The sequence below is a fragment of the Chaetura pelagica genome, unplaced genomic scaffold (genome assembly GCF_000747805.2).
Source record: "Chaetura pelagica isolate M959 unplaced genomic scaffold, ChaPel_1.0 scaffold166, whole genome shotgun sequence".
Classification (NCBI taxonomy): Eukaryota; Metazoa; Chordata; class Aves; order Apodiformes; family Apodidae; genus Chaetura; species Chaetura pelagica.
Window position 1 is genome coordinate 4058785 of NW_009953758.1, and position 19935 is coordinate 4078719.

The 19935-nt window shown below is 41.3% G+C and overlaps 1 protein-coding gene across 1 annotated transcript in view; it reads right to left on the reverse strand.

The window, feature by feature from the left end:
- Window positions 1-19935, reverse strand: part of PIK3AP1 (phosphoinositide-3-kinase adaptor protein 1) — a 35178-nt gene continuing 15243 nt past the window's right edge. Inside the window, exons 4-17 of the mRNA XM_010000790.1 lie at window positions 19080-19224; window positions 17385-17527; window positions 16134-16266; window positions 15218-15414; window positions 13135-13324; window positions 8302-8397; window positions 6938-7114; window positions 6099-6161; window positions 4959-5164; window positions 3349-3421; window positions 2832-2987; window positions 1043-1113; window positions 745-854; window positions 1-143 (exon numbers count right to left, since the gene is read on the reverse strand). Of these exons, the coding sequence (XP_009999092.1) occupies window positions 89-143; window positions 745-854; window positions 1043-1113; window positions 2832-2987; window positions 3349-3421; window positions 4959-5164; window positions 6099-6161; window positions 6938-7114; window positions 8302-8397; window positions 13135-13324; window positions 15218-15414; window positions 16134-16266; window positions 17385-17527; window positions 19080-19224 (1815 nt within the window). The 3' untranslated portion in view covers window positions 1-88. The remainder of the gene's footprint in view (window positions 144-744; window positions 855-1042; window positions 1114-2831; window positions 2988-3348; window positions 3422-4958; window positions 5165-6098; window positions 6162-6937; window positions 7115-8301; window positions 8398-13134; window positions 13325-15217; window positions 15415-16133; window positions 16267-17384; window positions 17528-19079; window positions 19225-19935) is intronic.

The window sequence follows — 19935 nt, forward strand, 5'->3', positions numbered from 1 at the left end:
CTTATAAATAATTTAAGACAATCCAAAAACGTCTGTACAAACACACATACAAACAGAAAGTCTCCTATCCCACAGATGTTGAGAAAAATCAACGACCTCTTGGGGGCACAGGTGGAGGATAAAAGCCCTCACTGCTTACAGGCCTATAAAAAGAGAATACAAATGCATCAAAACAAAGCAGCAGAGAATAGGGTTCTTGAACAACATATGGCATGCAATTACATCATATTTAAATACTGTACAAGCAACAGTCATACAAGAAGAGAAACAGGCTATCAGTGATTCAGCAGAACAGATGCCAAGGTGCCAGAGCCCTGTTCTTGTCCAAGTTATTTCTTCTGCTCTCAACTGCAGTAATTCTATTACTTGAAAGAGATGCTATAATATTTGGTTGGAGTAAAAGTTGATAATATAATAGCTTTCTCAAAGAAAATTAGATTAAGAGAAACAGGAAAAGATCAAAATATTTAAAATATTTTTTTTCAAACTAACTAAATTCCAGCTATATTCTTGCCACAGCCAAGCCAACATATGAAACCTACTGCACACACAATGTATTCTTTATTATTTTAACAGTTGGATAATTTTATTAGCATATGTACTTTGGTAAGCCTCTGAGGCCTATATTTCATAGACTTGCATTGGTTGTCTGATAGGTTTTGCTGAAAGTCACATTTCCTTCCTGCCCAAACCTTCCATATTGATAAAGTGAAAGCTCATGTTTGAGCTGCATTTTAGCTTTACCTGCTTGCACCTCGAGGAGGCACTCTGGGAGGCCTTTCTGGGAAAGGCAGCCTCTCTGCTTGGTGGGCAACTGGACTGCGGCTTCTAGTTGCTTCTGTGATTTCATTGTCCTACAAAATGAAGAGGGGCTACAGAACAGCAGGGTTTGGTTCTTGGCAGCTTTACAGCAGCAGCAGCTATATTTTGCCATTTTTGCAAATGCAATGCCATCCCTGAGATCCTTTTGTTTTGCATGAAAACAAAGCCAGGTTCCTCAGGACAGTGGACTAGTATATGGCAGAGCTGAGAGCCTACTTACCTCGCTGTCCCCTTCCATGCCACTGCTGACACTCAATATGCTCCGAGTGCTGGAGCGGTTGCTGGCACTACCTGGAGCGAGTAAGCAAGAGAAAATAAACTGATTATTAACTCCTGGTCATTTAACTGTAAATCGCTATCTCAGGATTCCTCCTGACCTCATGCTTACCTCTTGTACATATCATTTCATGCTTGTTTAGATTTATTTATTTCCACTGTTACTTCTCACATGTTTAGGATCCAAACTATGGCATTTCATACAACACAGACCTCAGGGCCAAACCATTCAGTTTTGCTTTCTTTCTAGCAGATTTCTGCCTTAAGTCCAGGCTTCTGGTTAAATACTTATAATCATAATCTAACTGAAAGGATCCAGTGCTAGTATCAGCTGGCAAGTCAGCTAAATATTTTCGCAAGTGTTACACACCCAACATTTATGTATATTTAAATTATCTGTCCCCATGTCCTTAACAACTGTGGGGAGGTAGATTGCTCTGTGCACAGTCACACATTCATTCCTGGAATAAGTGACTCCTTGAGAGGTAATTGTTCCCAATAGGTGTTCACACCTTCCCCTCACACAACAATCTTTACTAATCACAGGAACCTTTCCTAGTCTATTTCAGAGCTAAAAATTAAAAGTTTTACCAAACAATTTTCAGTAACCATTCATGCAAACCCATTTAACTTGCAGGGACTCAGAGTAGAAAATGTTTCTGCTATCAGTCATGCCATCTCTGAAGGGATAGCAACTCACAAACATATCCTACCTACACTGCTATGGCTGATTTCAGTCATATATACTATTTTATAGGGCTGTGCAATACTGGAACACTGATGTTCAGAAATCTTTATGTTGAAATGGAGACTAGAGAATTTTGCCTAAGATGTAGTACCTCCCTAGCCTTGGTACCTCTAATTATCAGCTGGTACAAACAGTAGCACTTAAGAGTGCTAAATACTGTGTTAGGGTCCATTCTCACAATCATGCCATGGGGAAGAGAGCCAAGCTGCACACAGTGAGCATTTCTCTCCCAACTGCTTGGATGCAAGTTACTGGCTTGGTTGACTGTCTCTGGCACCTACTCTGGATGTGTGCCAGCTATATGTTTCCAAGAGCCACAAAGATAGTACACTGAGTGGGACTCAGTTTTTGTTTCAGAGGACCAAAATGATCTTAATCATTTCAGTAAAAATTACTCAGTCTGCAGTAATAGCAGGAATGCAGGAATTTAATTTGAACAAACTAAACCTAATAAAAAGCAAAGACAGTAAAAATATGCAGACTGTCCAAGTCACTCAAGAGGTCCCACAGTTACCAATGAAAAATGCTGTTCTTTATGTGCAATAGCCAAGGAAACAACATTTAGAGACTGGTTCCCAGTCTGCAATATAACTGTGCCCTTCAGACCAGAAGAACACACTGCCTGCTGAGAGTCACAGCAAGGGAGCACCCTTTTTTCTAAGAAAGCAGCTGCCATCTACTTTTAAGAACTGAACACAGGTGATAAGCCTTCCCTGAGAAGGCTCAAGGGAATTTTTCACTCAGCTTTCAGGTTTTCCCCCTGCAGAGATGCAGACACACGATGCCAAAACATCCTGATGTAGCTGGAGTTGGCTTTTGTGGTTTTGACAACAGCCAGCCTAGAACGTGCAGGGTTGGGGTGGCATGTTAATACTGGGATTCAGAAACAGAAGTCCTGTTCCCTGAGCTGACTCCAGACTCAGGCTGGAGAAGTGTTTTCCACCCAGCTTTCTTGAAGAGAGGATAACACTCAAGGTTTCCTTACTTGTTGTGCTGGATGTACTTTCTGTTTTCCAGTCTCCTCGCTTTATCTCCCTTTTTGGTGGGAAAACATTTTTCCTGGGGGTGTATTCATATATTCCACATTCTGGTTTCCCCAAAGTATTATGAGAATGTCGAATGGGTACTGTAATTTCCAAATCTGAAAGGGAAAAGTAACAGCTCAGAAGAGGCTTTGCAACTACAGCCTCTGAGAGACAGCTTTGCGCCCAAGAACAAAGTTAAACACCATCATATAAGGGCAATTATCACTGTAAATTAATGAATCAAGACTCACTCCACAGATGTGGGCATCTTCCCTGCAGTCTGGGAAATTGAGAAGTATAGCATGAATGTTTTAGTCAACAGGCACATGGATGTGAATATTAAAATACCACATAAATCAATGCACATGGAAACTTTTGTGCCTGAAGAGCCTATTAGTATTGTTAGCTGCATGATTACCAGAGAATGTCAGAATCACTGCATGATTACCAGAGAATGTCAGAACCAGAGACTGTTACCTGCACTTCTGTCTTTTTTCTGCTTCTCCATTTGCCTCCTGGTTATGCTGTCACGCAGCCGTTTCAGATTTTCCTAAGAAGATCACAAGACATTATTTTCAGGGCTTTGGTTAAAGGAGGATGAGTAGCTTTCTAACAATACCATTATATTTCAGTTAACTTTGCAACCAAGCTGTAACAAAACCTGCTTGTCCAGGCTGAAGTCCAAACCATGTCAACAAGTTTTAATCTATTGCCTTTAGAATCCATGTGTGCCTTTCAGAAGCCAAGTGTTTCAGATGTTCATTGTGTATGTTAAGGTCAAGTCACAGACTCAGTGGCAGTGGCAGATAAACAGCTCATTTCATTTAGAACTCCCTCTGTTTCCACTGTGACACTGGCACAGAAACAAGACCAATGATCAAATAACTGCGCAGTCCTTTCTGTACTAATGAGCAGGTAATTCCTATTACAGGGACAGAAGAGGTTGCCCAATGTGAGGGACAATTCAGAAATAATTCAGGATGTCCCCACTGAAGCAAGGGGGGCACCTGGAAATATAACTGGGAGCAAAGTCTCTTCACCATTGTATAGCAGCATACTGCACCTTACAGTAAGGAAAGTTGGGGAGGAAAAAAAACAGACTACAGCTTTTTCAACAAGGAAAATGAAACCCCTAAATAGGGGGGAAAGCAGACAGAGCAATTGCTGTACCATGCGGCAAGATCTGGAACAGAAACTTTAAAAGCTGCTCATGGGATGGGGCCCAAAGCATGCCACTTCACTGCTGCTACAGACATATACTGAAGAAGCACTGTGTTCTTTATTGACAGAAGGGATTCCTCTCACTGTTTCTGGGTAGAGAAGACCCTTCCAAGTGAGAATGAGGAGGAGAAAAGTCTTGGCTTTGTTCTGACAGCTCCCAAAACAGTGTCACACAGCAGAGACCAGCACCAAGTGCGAGAGCAGACTGTCACAGCATGAACAAAAGGGTCCAAAAGAAGAAGGCAGTGGTTTTAAAGAGGGAGCCCCATTCTAACTTGGGAATGGGAATTTGAAACTATGACTGGTAGTTCTACCAGTCATTATGTTTCTGCTGCCAACATAATGACCCCCTCATTCAGCTAAGCCACACAAACACTGTGCTTCCACTAATTACTATTGTTAGACCTTGTCCAGCTGCAAAGAACAGTTAGTCCTGGAGTCAAACACACAGGGAGGGATAAGACCATCTATAAGATAGGACTTTAAAGCAAATACACCATCTGGGACACTGAGTGTTCACTGATCTGAAATGGATGAGAACTGGCAAGCTAAATGTTCCCCACAGAAGTCCCCTGCCAACAAGTACATGCTAGATGACCTAGCTAGAGGCTAGAAAGGTAATTTAGACAATTGCACTTAGCCTAGTTTCTAGTGTACAGATCTCCAAAAACTACCAATACTACTGCAAGACAAACAGATCTGTAAAACAGCTACCTGTCTGCTGCTGCATGGGAAAAGCACCTCCATGGCAGAAGAGATCTTTGCTAGCTGGGGGGCTGTATTGACAGTCTTCCTGTTCCAACCAGGAAACTGACACATACCTACAGGGATAGCTGAATTTCTTAAGCAGTGAAATGAGCCCGTACCTGCTGGAACCGAAATGATTCTGATCTCTTTTTCTGGTTCAGTTGCCACTCCTTAAAATGAAGTACAGCTTCATCAACAGTGAGTATTCCTATTTTCACTTGCTCCTGCAATGTAATCAGCTGTCGTTGACCTGGGGTTTTCATTCCAGCAAATGGATCATATATGCTTGATTGAGACAGGTCCCTTACAGGTCTGACTATCGTCTCTGAAGAGAGAACACCACACACAAAAAATTAATGAACTTGTGGCATCTGTGCCTGTCACTGAATACCAAGCCAAACAACCTTGATATAGCAGAGATGCAAAAAAAATCTGTATTACCGAGTGCATGTTTCCCTAACCAGAAGCATGTTTTGTCCTTATGCCATCCTGCTATTTGTCAGGGCTAAAAGCCCAGCTGAGAGGTAGTCTTGTATGCAAATACATCCCAGGAATAAACTCTGTTCTTAAAAACAATTTAAGTGAAGCACAAAATGTACTCCTTAAAATGCTTTTTCACTGCAGAAATCTCTCTCTCCTCAGCAATCCAAGAAAACAGAGCTTTCATCTTGGCAGTCACAAAGCTGGTCTCATCCTGGGTAATCTGAACAGTGCAACTCCAGAAACAGAAAGGTAGTACCTCAACCCTCTGATGCTGGCTCTTTGGAACTCATTTACAACGTAAAGAGGAGTTCCCAACACAAGATAAAAGCTCAGGTGTGCTTCCTGATACCGCACAGGGTAACAGGTTGAAGAATATGGGCACAGTTTTGGAAGTGCAGAGATCAATGGTAAGCAGTTCAGTACAGGTTAAATCTCAGGAAATAATTATCAACAGGCAGTGGCCATATCCACAAGATCAAAAGTGGAACAATGACTCCATGAAGTAATATGGGTCACAACATAAAAAGGACTTCAGCAATCATCATTATCCTGACTGAGGATAAACTGCAAGACAGGATATGTACTGTATGTGAGGAAAGGGTACCCCCTCACACTCTGCAGTTATAAAACGTTTCCACTGTCACATAAGGTCAAAACGTTTTGGTCATTCATACAGGACCTATTGTAAAAAAGACAAATTTCATACAAATGAAGCTATCTCAGCAGATTTTCTTTTGGTTCACAGAGATGATGTTCAGGGTGAACTTCTGACTTACCTCTCTTAATCCTTCCTCTGGGGACATAGAGGTTCTCAGGTCTTTGAGCTTTCTGTGCAAAAACTGTAAAACAAACAGTCTTTAGATACTGAAATGCATTTTATGAATAAAGAAATAACAAGTAAAAGTATGGGAAGCACACACAATTCTGCACAGCATTACAGCTTCTGTTACCCTACTAGGTCCATTGAAGAAAACCAGACAATGAGTTGTACAGCAGAACTCCCCTCCTTCTTTTGACCTCAAGAATTTAGTTCAGCCACCTCTAAAAAAATTCAGACATGCTTTCCCCACATTCCTGTCATGGGGGGAAGGAGTCACTGAAATTACTCTTCCACACCTTACTGCAGTTCTTGTTGGAATGTTTGTGAAATATGACCAAGATTTCCAACACTGCCTAGCAAAAAAGAGGCACGATCTTCTTCAATTAAACCCCAACCTCAGAGGGAGGTATTGAGGTGTAGAATCATGTCCTGTACAAATGGTATTGAACCAATTATACCATTACAGAGCAGAAGTGTCTAATTTTATTAGCTTGTGTCCTTATAATACCAGGATCTTTCCTATGTAGTTGGATTTATTTACATAATTTGGGGGTACTCTGTCATCCTGTTGCTTTCATTAAGAGTAACCTCAGGCTAAGACCTCCGGATACAACACGTCCACATTTTCATAGTAGGCAAAAGGTGAAAAACAAATCTAAAATTGGATCCCAAAGGTAATCCAGGTCCAAATAACCCAGGGGTCTTATCTTGGGTGTTTATTTGGCAACTGGAACCCATGTCAAGGCCATTCTACCGTTGACTAGTCTACAGTTTCGGCCCTGGTACCCAACTCACTTTTGGAGATGTATAGTTCATTGTCTGGCTGTGGAGAGCTGGATTCTGGTCTTGGAACAGGAACTGGAGGTCTGCTAGCCAAAAAAAAAAGAGTGTCTTTTTCCACTGAGTAGTACACATCTTCACCATAACTCTGGTAATCTCCTTCCTCTGAATATGGCACATCTGTGCTACCACCTACAACAAAGCAGAGTTTGTAAGAAAAACAACCTGGCCACGTCACTGGATACTGGGTCTCTCCAGACTCACTATGTACTACACTCTTACCAAGCTGGCCATTTCACAGGCAAAAATATCCAGTTTTGCAGTGACTAAGTGCCAAAGCACTTCAAGACAGGACTTAATAATGTCATTAACATCTAGTAACTGCATGTAAGTGTTTGCCACTAAGCGTGTACCATCTGTTTTGGTGAAGAAACCATAGTGGAAAGTCTCATAACTGTTTTTAAAAACTCAAGGAACAGTTAGTTCAATTAATTCCAGTTAATTAACATATTATAACAGTTACAAGCCCAGCTTGCTAGCAAAAATACTTAAGAGCCCCTGGACTAACTCCCTACTCATTTACCAAGTCACAAGTAAACACCCTGGCCACTGGATTGACTTTCCTTTAGTGATGTTGTAACAGCTAGTTGAACCAATGCCACGGGACTGCCAGAGCATCAGTGTTGGCAGGGAAAATAAAACAAGATGTTAAGAGCCCCAGACTTTGTCCTGCTCTGACTCCAGCTAGGCCACGCACAAAACATGAGTCTGTATCCCATGAAACCTGGTGAGTCAGGAAAATGCTTGGATAACATGATTGTGCTCGGTGGGGATAGCATGAAGGTAGGGTCCGGCATTGGTCAGGAAGGCAGAGGGAGCACTGAAGAGGCAGAGCATAAATCAGGTTGAGGAGCCAGCAGTTATTTTCCTCTTTTCAGGCTTCAGTTTTCAGTGAATGGGCTTCTGAATAAAGCATCTACATTAAAATTCATCACTAGCTTGTGCTGCTCTACCTAATACTCTGCCTCTGCCCATGAAGGGAGGCTGAATCCACATAAAGACACCAGAATTAATTTCCATCACAAAGATAATGAAAAGACAGCCATTCCTGAATAAATACCAGCTGTGTGCTTGCACTCACTGGCAGACAGGGACTGATTCTAGAAATCACCCCTTTTTGATTAGAAACTAACCACATTTGTGAAATCACCTCACAAGATACTTTTTCTGTTGTTCTTGTTCACCCCCACCAAGACAAAGCTGTCCATGTCAAACAGCACAGTTGACCTCCTATCCTTAGCAGATCAAAGAGAAATTTCAAGTTCCCTTTAATTGCTTTAACTGTGGTGTTGCCATCCCCCTCTTCAAATATGTCTCACCTTCTAAAAACTTGCGGAGCATTGAGTCTTTTGTAGTTAGAGAAACTTCATCTCCAGCACCTGGAGTGTCTGGTTTGGACTGAAGCATCTCTACATCTGGAAAAAATTAGAAAGATGAACTTGTTGATTGTGCCCTTGAACACATGGACGAATGGAACAGAATGATGTGATATTTCTGACTGGACCTTCAGCTTAAGGTGAAAAATCAACGAGGAAGCCAGGCAACTGACCAGACATTCGCCTGAAAAAAGGCTCCTAAGTTGCTATGTTCAGTCCATGTAGCAGAAATGTTTGCCTGATGCATATTCTCGAGGGTGAAAAACACTGCTGATTGAGAAGTTCTGACAAGGCTCCAAGCAGGCACTGAGAATTTTCTGTTACTGAGAGTGTGTTGGCCAGGTGTAGGTTTTGGTTTCTGCACAGTGCTCCTGAGAGGCCACGCGGATTGGAAACTCTGACTTGGCAAAACAAGACATTAAGGGCAATATGCCTAAAACACAAAAGATAGTATTTGTTTTGTTTACTGGATAAAAGCCAAAACAGCTGGGTTAATTAGTTGGACTGGGAAGTGTTTAGAGAGTCATGATAATTTTTTTTAGCATTGAGAAAGGAATGGCAGGAAACAGTAAGATACTTTGTAATGTCAGTGGCTTGATATGAAGAAATCTAATTTTTTAAGAAGGGTCAACCTCATTGTAACCCTAAAACTAATCCTAAAATTAGTAGAAAATATTGCATAACCATGGTCCTAATGATATTACAAGTGAATGATATAAATTAATTGTTGAAGCTCACTGGTATAAGTTAATTGTTGAGGCATATTGTAAAAAATGTTCATTTAATTCTCTGTGGAGGGAACAGTATCTTCCCAGATTTGGCTGTGCTCTTCAGGATCACTAAACCAGCAATACAACAGGATACTGCAGGGTTTGTTTTAGACCATATAGTCAATGTCATTAAATTCAGCAACTGATTAGTACTGCTTTGAAGACATGATTGCCACCATGTTATGCTCTTGCACATGAGCCTGTCTTGCATATACATGAGACTTAACACCTCACCCATGAAACAAAATTGAAAATAACTTCTTAACTTCATCAGTGACACCTTTTGTTCCACTCACTGCAAAAACAGGCTAGCAAGCCAGAAGTGACAAGGTGACAAACTTTGGGTTTGAGGAAAGGTCCTCAGATTTTCCTGAGACTATTCAGCAAAGTTGGTCTGAAGTGTTAGTAGGAAGAGTTAAGTAGTTCCTAAATATCAGAATTTAGTAGCTAAAATATATTTATTGAAAGATTTTCAGTTTCCCTTTGCAGAGTTTAAGGCTTCAGAATGGAGCTCAAGCAATCTGTAAACAGACAGACATACAGAAGATGAGTTATGACCTACAGTCCCTTCACATCAGCTAAAATATCCATGTGTGGGGACCCCCTAGCAAGCAATAACTTCCTTCTCCCTTCAAACATTTGCAAACACTAGATGCTGGGTATGCCTGGATATGAAGCAAGCCACCTCTTTACAGAGACCAGTACTTTGTTATGCAAGACAAAGGCTCCAATGTTGGCATAAATTACAACTCAGAACTTTATAAGCAGTTATATTCTTGTGCACAGTTCTCTCAGTTTGCTCCAGGATGACAAGGAAGCTGCTGTTTCTTGCATTAACTAAGGAAAAAATAAAAATCAATTAAGATAGTGTTGAAAGATCCGTCTCAAGAGAATAAAAATTATGGAGGAGGGAGAGGATGTGCAAGAGAGGGCAAGAATAAAGGCATCACAACTTATTCCTATGTGAATTAACATCTATTCTTTAGGTGTTGGAGGTCTGCAAATCACAGGACAACAGATTTCAGTCAGTTGAAACTCTAGAATAAAAGATTAAATCTCTGCATGAAGCTTACACTATCTAGGATCTGAGTGTCCACACAATTAAGAGATATGGAAACAATGCTGAAGTCCAGACTTGTTTCTACCAGCCCTTGGCCACTGCCTAGCTTTGGACAGAGAAAATAGTCCCTGTCACCAACAGCATAACAACACACACACAAACCAAGCAGTTTCATGTTTATACAAATTGAGTAGGTTTTCAGCACTTTCAAGAGTACTTGCTCTCAAGACCCTCCTGCACATAACTCTAGCCTACTCAAAATAGCATTTTGCAGAAAACAGTAGGAGGTGCTGGTGAAAGGAAAGCAGAAAAAACAAAGCACTTTATCTGATGCTGTAGTTCATACAACCAGATTGATGATGGAAATAACTCTCCCTGTTTGCTATTCAGCTGCTGTTCATTACAGTGCAAGTAACTCCACTAAATGACCTGCAACCTGCACCGATCTGAGCATATTCTGGAAAATAGTTTGACTTTACAGGTATTAAAGTGTAATAAGAGGGAAGTGCTCTTCTGAAATGTGAACAATTAGATTAACAATAAAAAATTAAATGAGGCAATTGAATCTCAAAGAACAGCAAACAAGGCAACAGCAGGAACTAGTAAGTTCCCACTGATTTGCTTAGGAGTCCTTTATGATCTACACTGCTCAGAGCATTAAGACCCGCCTGGGAAAGAACACTCCCCTCCAGCAGAAAGGGAGGCAGTGATCTGTAGATGAACAAAACCTTTTCCACTTCGTAAAATTCCATCATTTATCTTAACATTTAAAGAGACAAGTAACAACTCAACACAGGTATAACTCTCCTACAGCATCATTTTAAACAAAATTTGGCCCTTGCACAGCTTCTGCAGTTTCTCTGTAAATGTTTCACCAGGGCAAAATGCAGAGAGAAAAAAGAAACACCACATAAAAATGCACTGAAAAATCAGAAGTGGGAGGATGAATAAAAGAACAGAACACCCTGGTATTCAAGTATTTGCTGCTACTTTAAACTCATTACAATTACTCCAGTCCTGTGTTACCTTACTCTCAAACCAGTTCCTGCCAGACAAATTGACCCTGTGGTATCTAACCTTCCTTTGATCAATCTCTAGAAAAAATGTGGTGGAAGCACACAACAAATGGGCATGCTGCCACAATACGGCTACTCTTAAAATATCCCACGTATTGTCCTCTACACCACAGCCATAACTATTCACATAAGGGCAACTCTGACCTGGAAAAAGTACCTCAGTAGAAGTTGACTGTGATTCCCTAGGGAGTTTTTCATCCTCAAAAACCTTGAAGTCAGTACAAACGTCTGAAGCCTTTATTTGTGATGGCAGTTCTAACTCAGCCAGCACTCCCAATAATTTCAGTGAGGATTTGCCTGTGTGCTGGTATTCTAAGTATCAAAACACCTTTGAGATATTTTCAGTAAAAGACTCATGAGTGGAAGGTAACAGATATGTGTGCAGAAGCAATACCACTGGGAGAAGCCCAGAAGGAGGAAACACGTTCCTTGCTGAAGTATTCCAGGTAAGCCATATACAACATCTCACCAAGGAGGAAAACATTTTAAAACACAGACTCATGCAGCTCTGCTTTTAAGTAAAGGAATCATAAGTACTTAGAGACAGCTTGGGCTTTTACCTTTCTAGCCCTACTAGCCCTGAAGTGCCTGCTGCTCACTTGCACACCAGAAGAACTTTCTGGGGCTAATCCCAGAGACCTGCACCACGCTGCTGACATGGCTGTGCTTGCATAAGCTTCCCTTAAAGGACATATATTTCCATAAAGGACAATATTTTCCATCCCATGGCAACCTTACCTAGCTCTTCATCTCCACGCCTGTCAGCCAAGCAGGCTGGGTTTTGTGTATCCATCCAAAACACCACCTGACCTCCCTCCCCTAAGATCTGTCAGAGTAAGTGATGGCAGTAAAACCTGAATCCTTGAACTGATTAACTTAATGTGGCTTGTTTTACAGAGATAGGCAAGGGACACACACACAAAAGCAACTGAGCAGACTGAGGGACCTTCAGCAGGGAAGAAGAAACAAGACATTTTCCCCTGAGGCAGCAGCACACTTAAAACTGCAGAAACACTACAAGTCCTTAAGCAGGTATTTAAACGATAATAAGCTATATTCTTCGCTCATCATGGGAATCATAAAATGTATCAGTGGGAGGAAGCCACACCAAATAGGCAGATAAGTAAGAACAGCAAAATTACAATTGCTCAACACAGGTACTTGATCTTTGCAATTGGCCTCACCAAATATTAATGGATGGTGAAGAAGTTAAACACCTGCATATTTATCAGAATTAGCTCTATATTTTTAGCAAGAAACCAAGTGGATCAGAATTAGCTCTATATTTTTAGAGTGGATTAGAATAATGACTTTTCTATTATAATCTTCTCAATACATTTCTAGATGTTCACTTTATTTTGCTCCCAAGCATTTTCAGTTTCCCAGCTGTCAGTAAACTCCTACCTGTCAGGGGAACTCCTACCTCCTACCTTATACAGTGTTCTATTCCACCAGTGTCTATAAGTCAGAGAGTCCCTAACTCCCTGGATCCGAGGAAGGAGAAGCAGGTAAAAATTTTGGATCTCTTCCAAATGCTAATTAATTTGCCTAGGGTTCAGGGAGTCCTCAAAGCACTGAGGAAACAGCTCTTGATCTTGTACAATGCCAATCAAAGAAAGATTGAGAGCAATTTTATCAGCCAGCCAACATCAGAACTAGAGCATGGTTTCCTTGTGGTAAGAGCAGAAAAGCTTTAACCAGTCCTTACTCTGAAACTTAACCAGGTTGTTACTACATATGAGAGATGGATCAGCTTAGGCCACTTGGACAGGGGCTCTGAGCTCCCTAATCTAGTTGGAGATGTCTCTGCTCATTACAAAAAGATTGGACTAGATGAGCTTTAGTTCTGTAATTCTATGAATATACATACAAAGATCTTCTGGGGCACCAGGGACAAATCCAGCCATGGATTCATAAAGCTCTTCATCAGAGCCAGGATTCAAGGAGCATTTCATTAACAGATCAGTGGACAGATGAGCCATGGATTCATAAACAGCTTCATCCTCCTCGCCTTGCATCAGCTCTTCCTTAATGTGACTCTTCAGCATATCTGCAGTTTCCTGGAGAGGAAGGAGGGCAAGAAAAAAAGAGTTGTCAAAGCCTATTTTGGGGTAAGCGTAGCTGACCATAAGGGGTAAGGTTTGCCACATGCAGAGCACTTACAAGAAAGCAAGGTTTTAGCTTTGGTGTAGACTCAGTTTCATTTTCTTGGCATTAGAAGTAGCAAGTAACACCCAAAGTGGGAGTACACAGACCCTTTTCTGTGAGACTAACAGGAAACCTCACAGCAGGCAGCTGTTTATGTAATAACAGGCAACTTTCAGTTCACAGGACAGCAGAACCCTTTCTCACGTATTTGCAACATGGGCTGGGGGGCTGAAGAAGGAAGGCAGTGCAGATCTTCACCAAACCATGCACGGGACCAAAATTTAAAGCTTCATCCCAGCCTCCCCCCTAAGTTCCAACTATGCCACAAGCACAGCCATCTTAACTGGTTACAGTACTAAAAGATATTCTTCCATCCACAACTGCCACCTTGTGGGCCTTCAATCCACAGGGCACATGTGTCAAAACCATCTACACATACTCCCCTCCACAGCCAAAATGGCAGATAAGCTCATGCAATGCTTTAGGGAGGTGCAGGGGAACTTTTGCCAGATAGAAAATTAGGTGAGTAAAAGGGTTTACTGGTATTTTCAGATAACCATACCAGTACTGCTTCTAGTCACTACCTTGCAGTGGACACACTGGCACAGATAATTTGAGAGCTCTCGTACTAAATTCCACAGATAGTTTGATGGTCAGTATGCAGGACCTACTCTTAACACAGCTCTGTCATTGTATTAGTGGAGAGAAGGACAAGGGAGAAGCACAATACTGCAATAACAGGTTGGAAGGACTTCTTAAGCATGTCTCAATTACCTCAATGCAAAAATTTTAATCACACAATTTACAGTTTCTGCAGCCCTCCTGATCTCACAGGGAATCACCTTTATTTAGCTCTAACATATAAGCCTAAATTCACATGCCTGTTAAGAAGCAAGTCCTAAGTCTAAGAGCCACTCATTTCTCCTAAATAGGGCTTAAACACCACTGCGGTTGGCTGCCAGAACCACACTAAGGCTGGCAGATCCCATTCAGACAACTGTTAGGACATTTACACACCGTTTTTCAAATGAAAACAAAGGTAAATAAAATCTACTCAAGAATTCATGTGATCCAAGTCAAGGAGCTGATTGTTATTTTGAATCATACAGGCTGGAAACAACTCAAATGGAAAAGAAAGGATAAACCATATGCACACCAAAGGACTCCAGAAACAATTGCCTGGTGCAGCTGGAGTCATGTCATAATCTAGAAAAGTAAGAGTGCTGCTTTCTGGGGATGGGGTTAGCTCAAAGAGAACTGAATTGTGAATTTGGCTTCCAGAGAGAACAAATAGGGAATGTACAGCCATCCTAGCTCAGGAAGAAATGGATTTCAAGTGGAGCAGGCAGACTACACAGATTACCTGTCAACAAGCTAATAAGCAATCCAGACTGTACTATGACTAAACAGAGAGCACCTCAGATTGTACCTTTCCAAACATACTCTCCCTAAATTAAGTAGGATGAAGCGGCTGCAGTTTTCCCAAGGTCACAGGTTAGAAGAGTACACCAGGCACCAACCAAAACCCCACAGAAACTTCATTATACAGATGAATGACAAGGAAGCACAACATGGCAGTCTCTGCTTCCGTTTGCTCTGTGCAAATACTTCCCCAGCTTCAGAGATGCACCCAGCCCTCCAGCCTGGAAGCTTTCCATGCGGCTGGATGTCTGTCTTCTACACCCTACCACACCAAATTGCACCCTTTATTACCCCAATCACTCTAACAACACTAAGTGCCAAGTTTGGTGTCAGGGCCCACACCTGCTGTGGGACAATGCAGAAAGATTGCTGCTTGTTCTTACCACATATTCATCAATGAATTGGCGGAGGTCCTTAAAACCATGCTTTTCTGCTATGGTGTTTGGATAGTGGCCATATTTGTTGGCTACACTGTAGGCCTGCAGAGCTCCAGGGCATGTGAGCAGCAAGGCAGTGAGGTTCTTCAGCCCGTATCTTGCAGAAAAGTGAAGCAGTGTTGGCAGCTCCTCATCCCTCTGATCTGTGAGAAGAGGAGACTGTTAGAATCCAAGTTTCTCTCTTAGCAGCAACAGAGCCAGTAGGTGAGAAACAAAATTCCTACCACAGACACCAAAGCAGATGTGAAAGCCCTGAGAAGTATATATAGAGTATCAAAATGGACCTAACTCTGCACAAATTAACGGAGGTGTATAGCATATCTCCAGGCTATGAGCTTTAGCAGGGAATCTGGCACTGTAACAGCTTAATGTATGTAGGATCATAGATCTGCAAGGACCTCTTAGACCATCATTTCAGTAGGATCAAGCTGCTGTAAGGCAGTCGTGTCATGGTGGCACACCATTCCAACTGCTGAGTACTCACTGTGCACCTCAGAGTCCAGTCATAGGGTTGGGGGGAAAGGACTGGACTGGAGAGAAATGCCACATGGGACTGGGTGAAGAACAAAGGAGAAAATATGGGAGACATTTTGAAGAGCATCGTCTTTTCACTTCAGTTGTGTTTGAAGCTGTCTACATAGCTGCATCTGTCACACTGCAACAAAGTGAGACTGATTCATGATTAAAAAGAGAGGGTCACCCAATCCAAATAGCAATTCTGTAGGCATCTTCAGAAATCTAGCTTCCTGGCTGAGATCCAAGATTTTGTAGACAGCCTGTGCAGGTACCACACATTGCAAGGTTAAGGAGCTCCAAGGTAAAAAAAACTCATACAGATAAAAAAAAAAAAAAATCAACTTACTTGTTGTCATATCTTCTTCTTCCAGCTGGTTGATTCCAAACAGATGTAAGCCACTGGCAGGAATGTTCTTCTTGAGTGACTCAGTCAACAGTTTGTCCAGTGCTTCTATGCTGTATGGCACAATTTTAAAGGCCTAGAGATAAACGTAAAGTGATTTTGTTTGGTGGAGTGTGGAGATTCAGTTAAGGTGAGACCTAAAAGGTGTTTATTTATTGAGCACATATCAGAAAACAGTAGGCATAAACACTGAAGGTAGCAATGTTCAGGTCAAGCAAAGAATATTAATAGGTTCCTGGTCCAGAAACAAATATCACTAAGCTGAGCAGATGAGGACTGTACACTCCACAATGAGACAGAATACAATGAGAAAGTCACTCATTCAACTAGAGGCACAGAAAACTGTTACTTCCTGCTTTCTTGACAGGTATAACCTTACTTCTGAAAATGTCCCAATTAAATGTCACTCCCTGCTCTAAGTATGAACTAGTCCATTTTTAATCACCCTGGTGTACCCTCTGGGTTTGCTTCTGGACTGGTTCTTGGCCAAAGACTGGAAAGCATGCCTGTTCCCCAAATAGAGGCACAACCCACCACAATCACTCCACAACTTGCTAAAAAGAGAGGGGAAGAGAGTCTCCCCTGCCCCAAGAATTCTGGTGACTAACAACACTACTCTTGTTGGCTTCTGCTACGTGGCTGATCAGTGACATGCAGGCAGCAACAGCACCACATCTGGAGAACTTGCTTGTGCAAGCTTTACCCCTTCTAGTAGGGTTTGGGTACCCCAACTCTGCAAAATATGATATTAGAACTCAGAAGTGGCTTTAAAGAAATAAGTGCTAAGAACAAACTCTGCTTCATTCAGCTTTTATGAATCTTTGCTACCTTTTCACATCTTTTCCAAGAACGCTTATGTACAAATTTCCAAACAGTTTATTTCTTTATGGTACTTTGTTATAACAAGTTCTATCATCCCAATCTTTTCAAGTCATCAAAGTCTAAATGTGTATGTTGACTGCATTTTTTTTGTTAGTTGGATAGCATGAGTCACTTGAGCCAAACTTTTGCTCCAGAGATAGGCACTCACGCTTTCACTAAAACAGGATGTTAAGGTTATGTGAAAATCCCTAAATAACCTTGCTTTCCTTCATTTCTGAAGAGTTACTTCATGGCAACCTATTTTGCTTATGTCCACTTGTCTAGCCTCTGAAAGAGTGGGTTTCCAAAGCAGCTGTTTGCTAGAGTCCTTACCTGGCACATGAACTGTACTGGGTTGGCTGCATTAGCCAACAGACTGCTGATTTCCTCCATGTCAGTATGATAGGTGACGCTTGTCTCTCCCACCATCAAATCCCCCGAGTATATCTGCACAGGCACTGTCCCAGAAGTTAAATCTTTGAAAAGAAAAAAGAAATCACCATTAAAAACAAGCAATGGGAATGAGTCTGCATCAAATACCGTAAGGATAGGAGAAGTATGAAGATATTGACAGCTGGATACCAAAACAGTTTCTGTTGTATTGAATTCATGAAGAGTTGTAAAAAAAAAAAGTTGGTCTGAACAGTAGGCAGGGAAGTACTTTGGAACTACCATTTTCATAGCTATGTCAATGCACACCCCTTGAGATATGCTAGGTCCTCTGCTAACAGTAGTCTGGACCACTAATGTTAACAGTGCATCACCTCAAACTAGAAAGCCTCATATTTCTCCACCCCTGGCTTTCTCTGGAGCAGTCTCTAAACTGTACCATAAAACACGAGAGCTGGGGAAGAAGGGGAGAGAAATCAGAAAAGTCACTAGGGATTTTGCAATCCCCACTAGTCTCTGAACAAAATAAATAAAAGGGTTCCAGCTTTGAAACTTTACCCTTGAACAGGATTTTTCCTACTTGCACCTTGGGAACTTCTTGATGTTTTGTCCAGTGTGCATTCACATGTCTGAACTTTCTCTTGAAACACAAATATTTTGAATGCCACCGAAATCACTCTTTTCCTGTATATATATGCATACATCTGTATGTATATGTATGTATATATACATGTTTTGCTGTTAACGACTCAGGAACTGGTGAAAAATAGTGAAACATGGAAGGAATTTAAAAATACTTATTTGCTGTTAGAAACTACAGAACTTACAGTCATACACTCCATCAATGTGAAGGTCATGTTTATAATTCAAAGTGCAAGTTAGTTTCCAGGTCCATGTTTATCTTATAACTCTTGATTGAAAACAGATTAAGTTGAACACTTTTATGTGGGTGAGGTCACCTTTAAATCAATCCTCCTCAATGACTTTTACAGGAGTTGCTATAATGACTATTGGTCTGTATTCACAGAGCTGGCACAGTGACTCTTCAAAGAGGACAGACCAAAGTAGATTAAATAAATCACACTGGGAAACTACTATTACTCTGTAAGGCTCGAAAACTTGACCCTAAGGTTTAATGAACCTAAAGTTTAGACAACTTACAGTTTTATAAATGTAAATACCTAGAGTGACAGAAAACATCTAAATAAAAAGGCAAGACAGGATAAACAGATCAGCTTTGGTCACAGTGAGATCCTCACACATTAGATACATAGTGTTAAAGTTGTGCAATTATTTACTGGCACTTACCTTCTCTTGGTGCCCTGCCAATACTAAGGTGGTGGTTATAACAGGCAGTCAAGATCAAAGGGTTTTACAAGCTGCAATATGCTCTCAGAATTCCTAGTGGGGTGTTTCCACACTTCAACCCTGCTACTGCTGAAGGGAAAACAGAGCCCCCAAGCAGCAGCTCCTCATCACAAAAGTATCACAGATAAGAATGCAACTTCAAGATTTCCTGGCCTCAAGTTTTCTTACACTGTAACCTTTACCCTTATCCATCTTGAACTTTTCAGGACAGGCAGGCTGAGACAGACAGGAAGCAAGGGGCAAGAGGGTGAAAATCTTAGCCCATCTTACTTGGAGCCTCCACAGAGATTGTGTACTCATTCTCCACCTCAGCCAGCACACGCACAGAGGATGAGTTCTCTGGAGAGAATGCAACTTCAGTTTTTACTTCGCCATCTAGTTTACATTTCATGATGATATAAACTGTTGTCTGCACCTAAAAGACATTACAACATGCAGGTTCACAACATAAGAATACTTAATACTGTGTTAAATTCCTTCTCTGTGGATTTTTTTAATCATTGTAACTAACACAAATTATAATGTCATTTTCATGATCCTGAATGATTTTCCATAACATCTTCTAGTGATGGAGTAACCGAGCAGGTGACCTCTTTTACAGCTTGCACCAGCATATAGGTACCTGCATTAAGTTGATAAAACTCCAGATTTATCAGCTAGATTTATAAAGTTATTAAAGCTAGATTTATAAATTATTTCATTTCACCCCTATCACTCTCTTTCATCAAGCAGCACAGCCCTGTTCTATAAAGAACCAAAAGAAGAAATTTCAGCTTTTTCCATCTGAGGAGATATTATACTAAGAAATGCTGGTTTTTTTCAGGCACGAAGCCATGATCCAGGTTCTTCAGATTGACTTGCAGCTCAGGCACCAGAATTGTCCTATTAGACTGCATCCAGGCTGTGGAGTTATTGATTCATTACAATTCCCTTACTCCACTTGTCACCCCTAAACTTCATGAGATAGAAAGACAGGAAGTCAAGAGTGTGAACCTGCCTCACAGCACGTAAGACAAGCAGCTGTGTTAATGAGATTATGTATCAGTAACTGAAGTTGCAGCCTTGATAACACTGGTACTCTATGTCACCAAGCTATTTCTGGGCATAGGGAACCAAGCTCATGCAA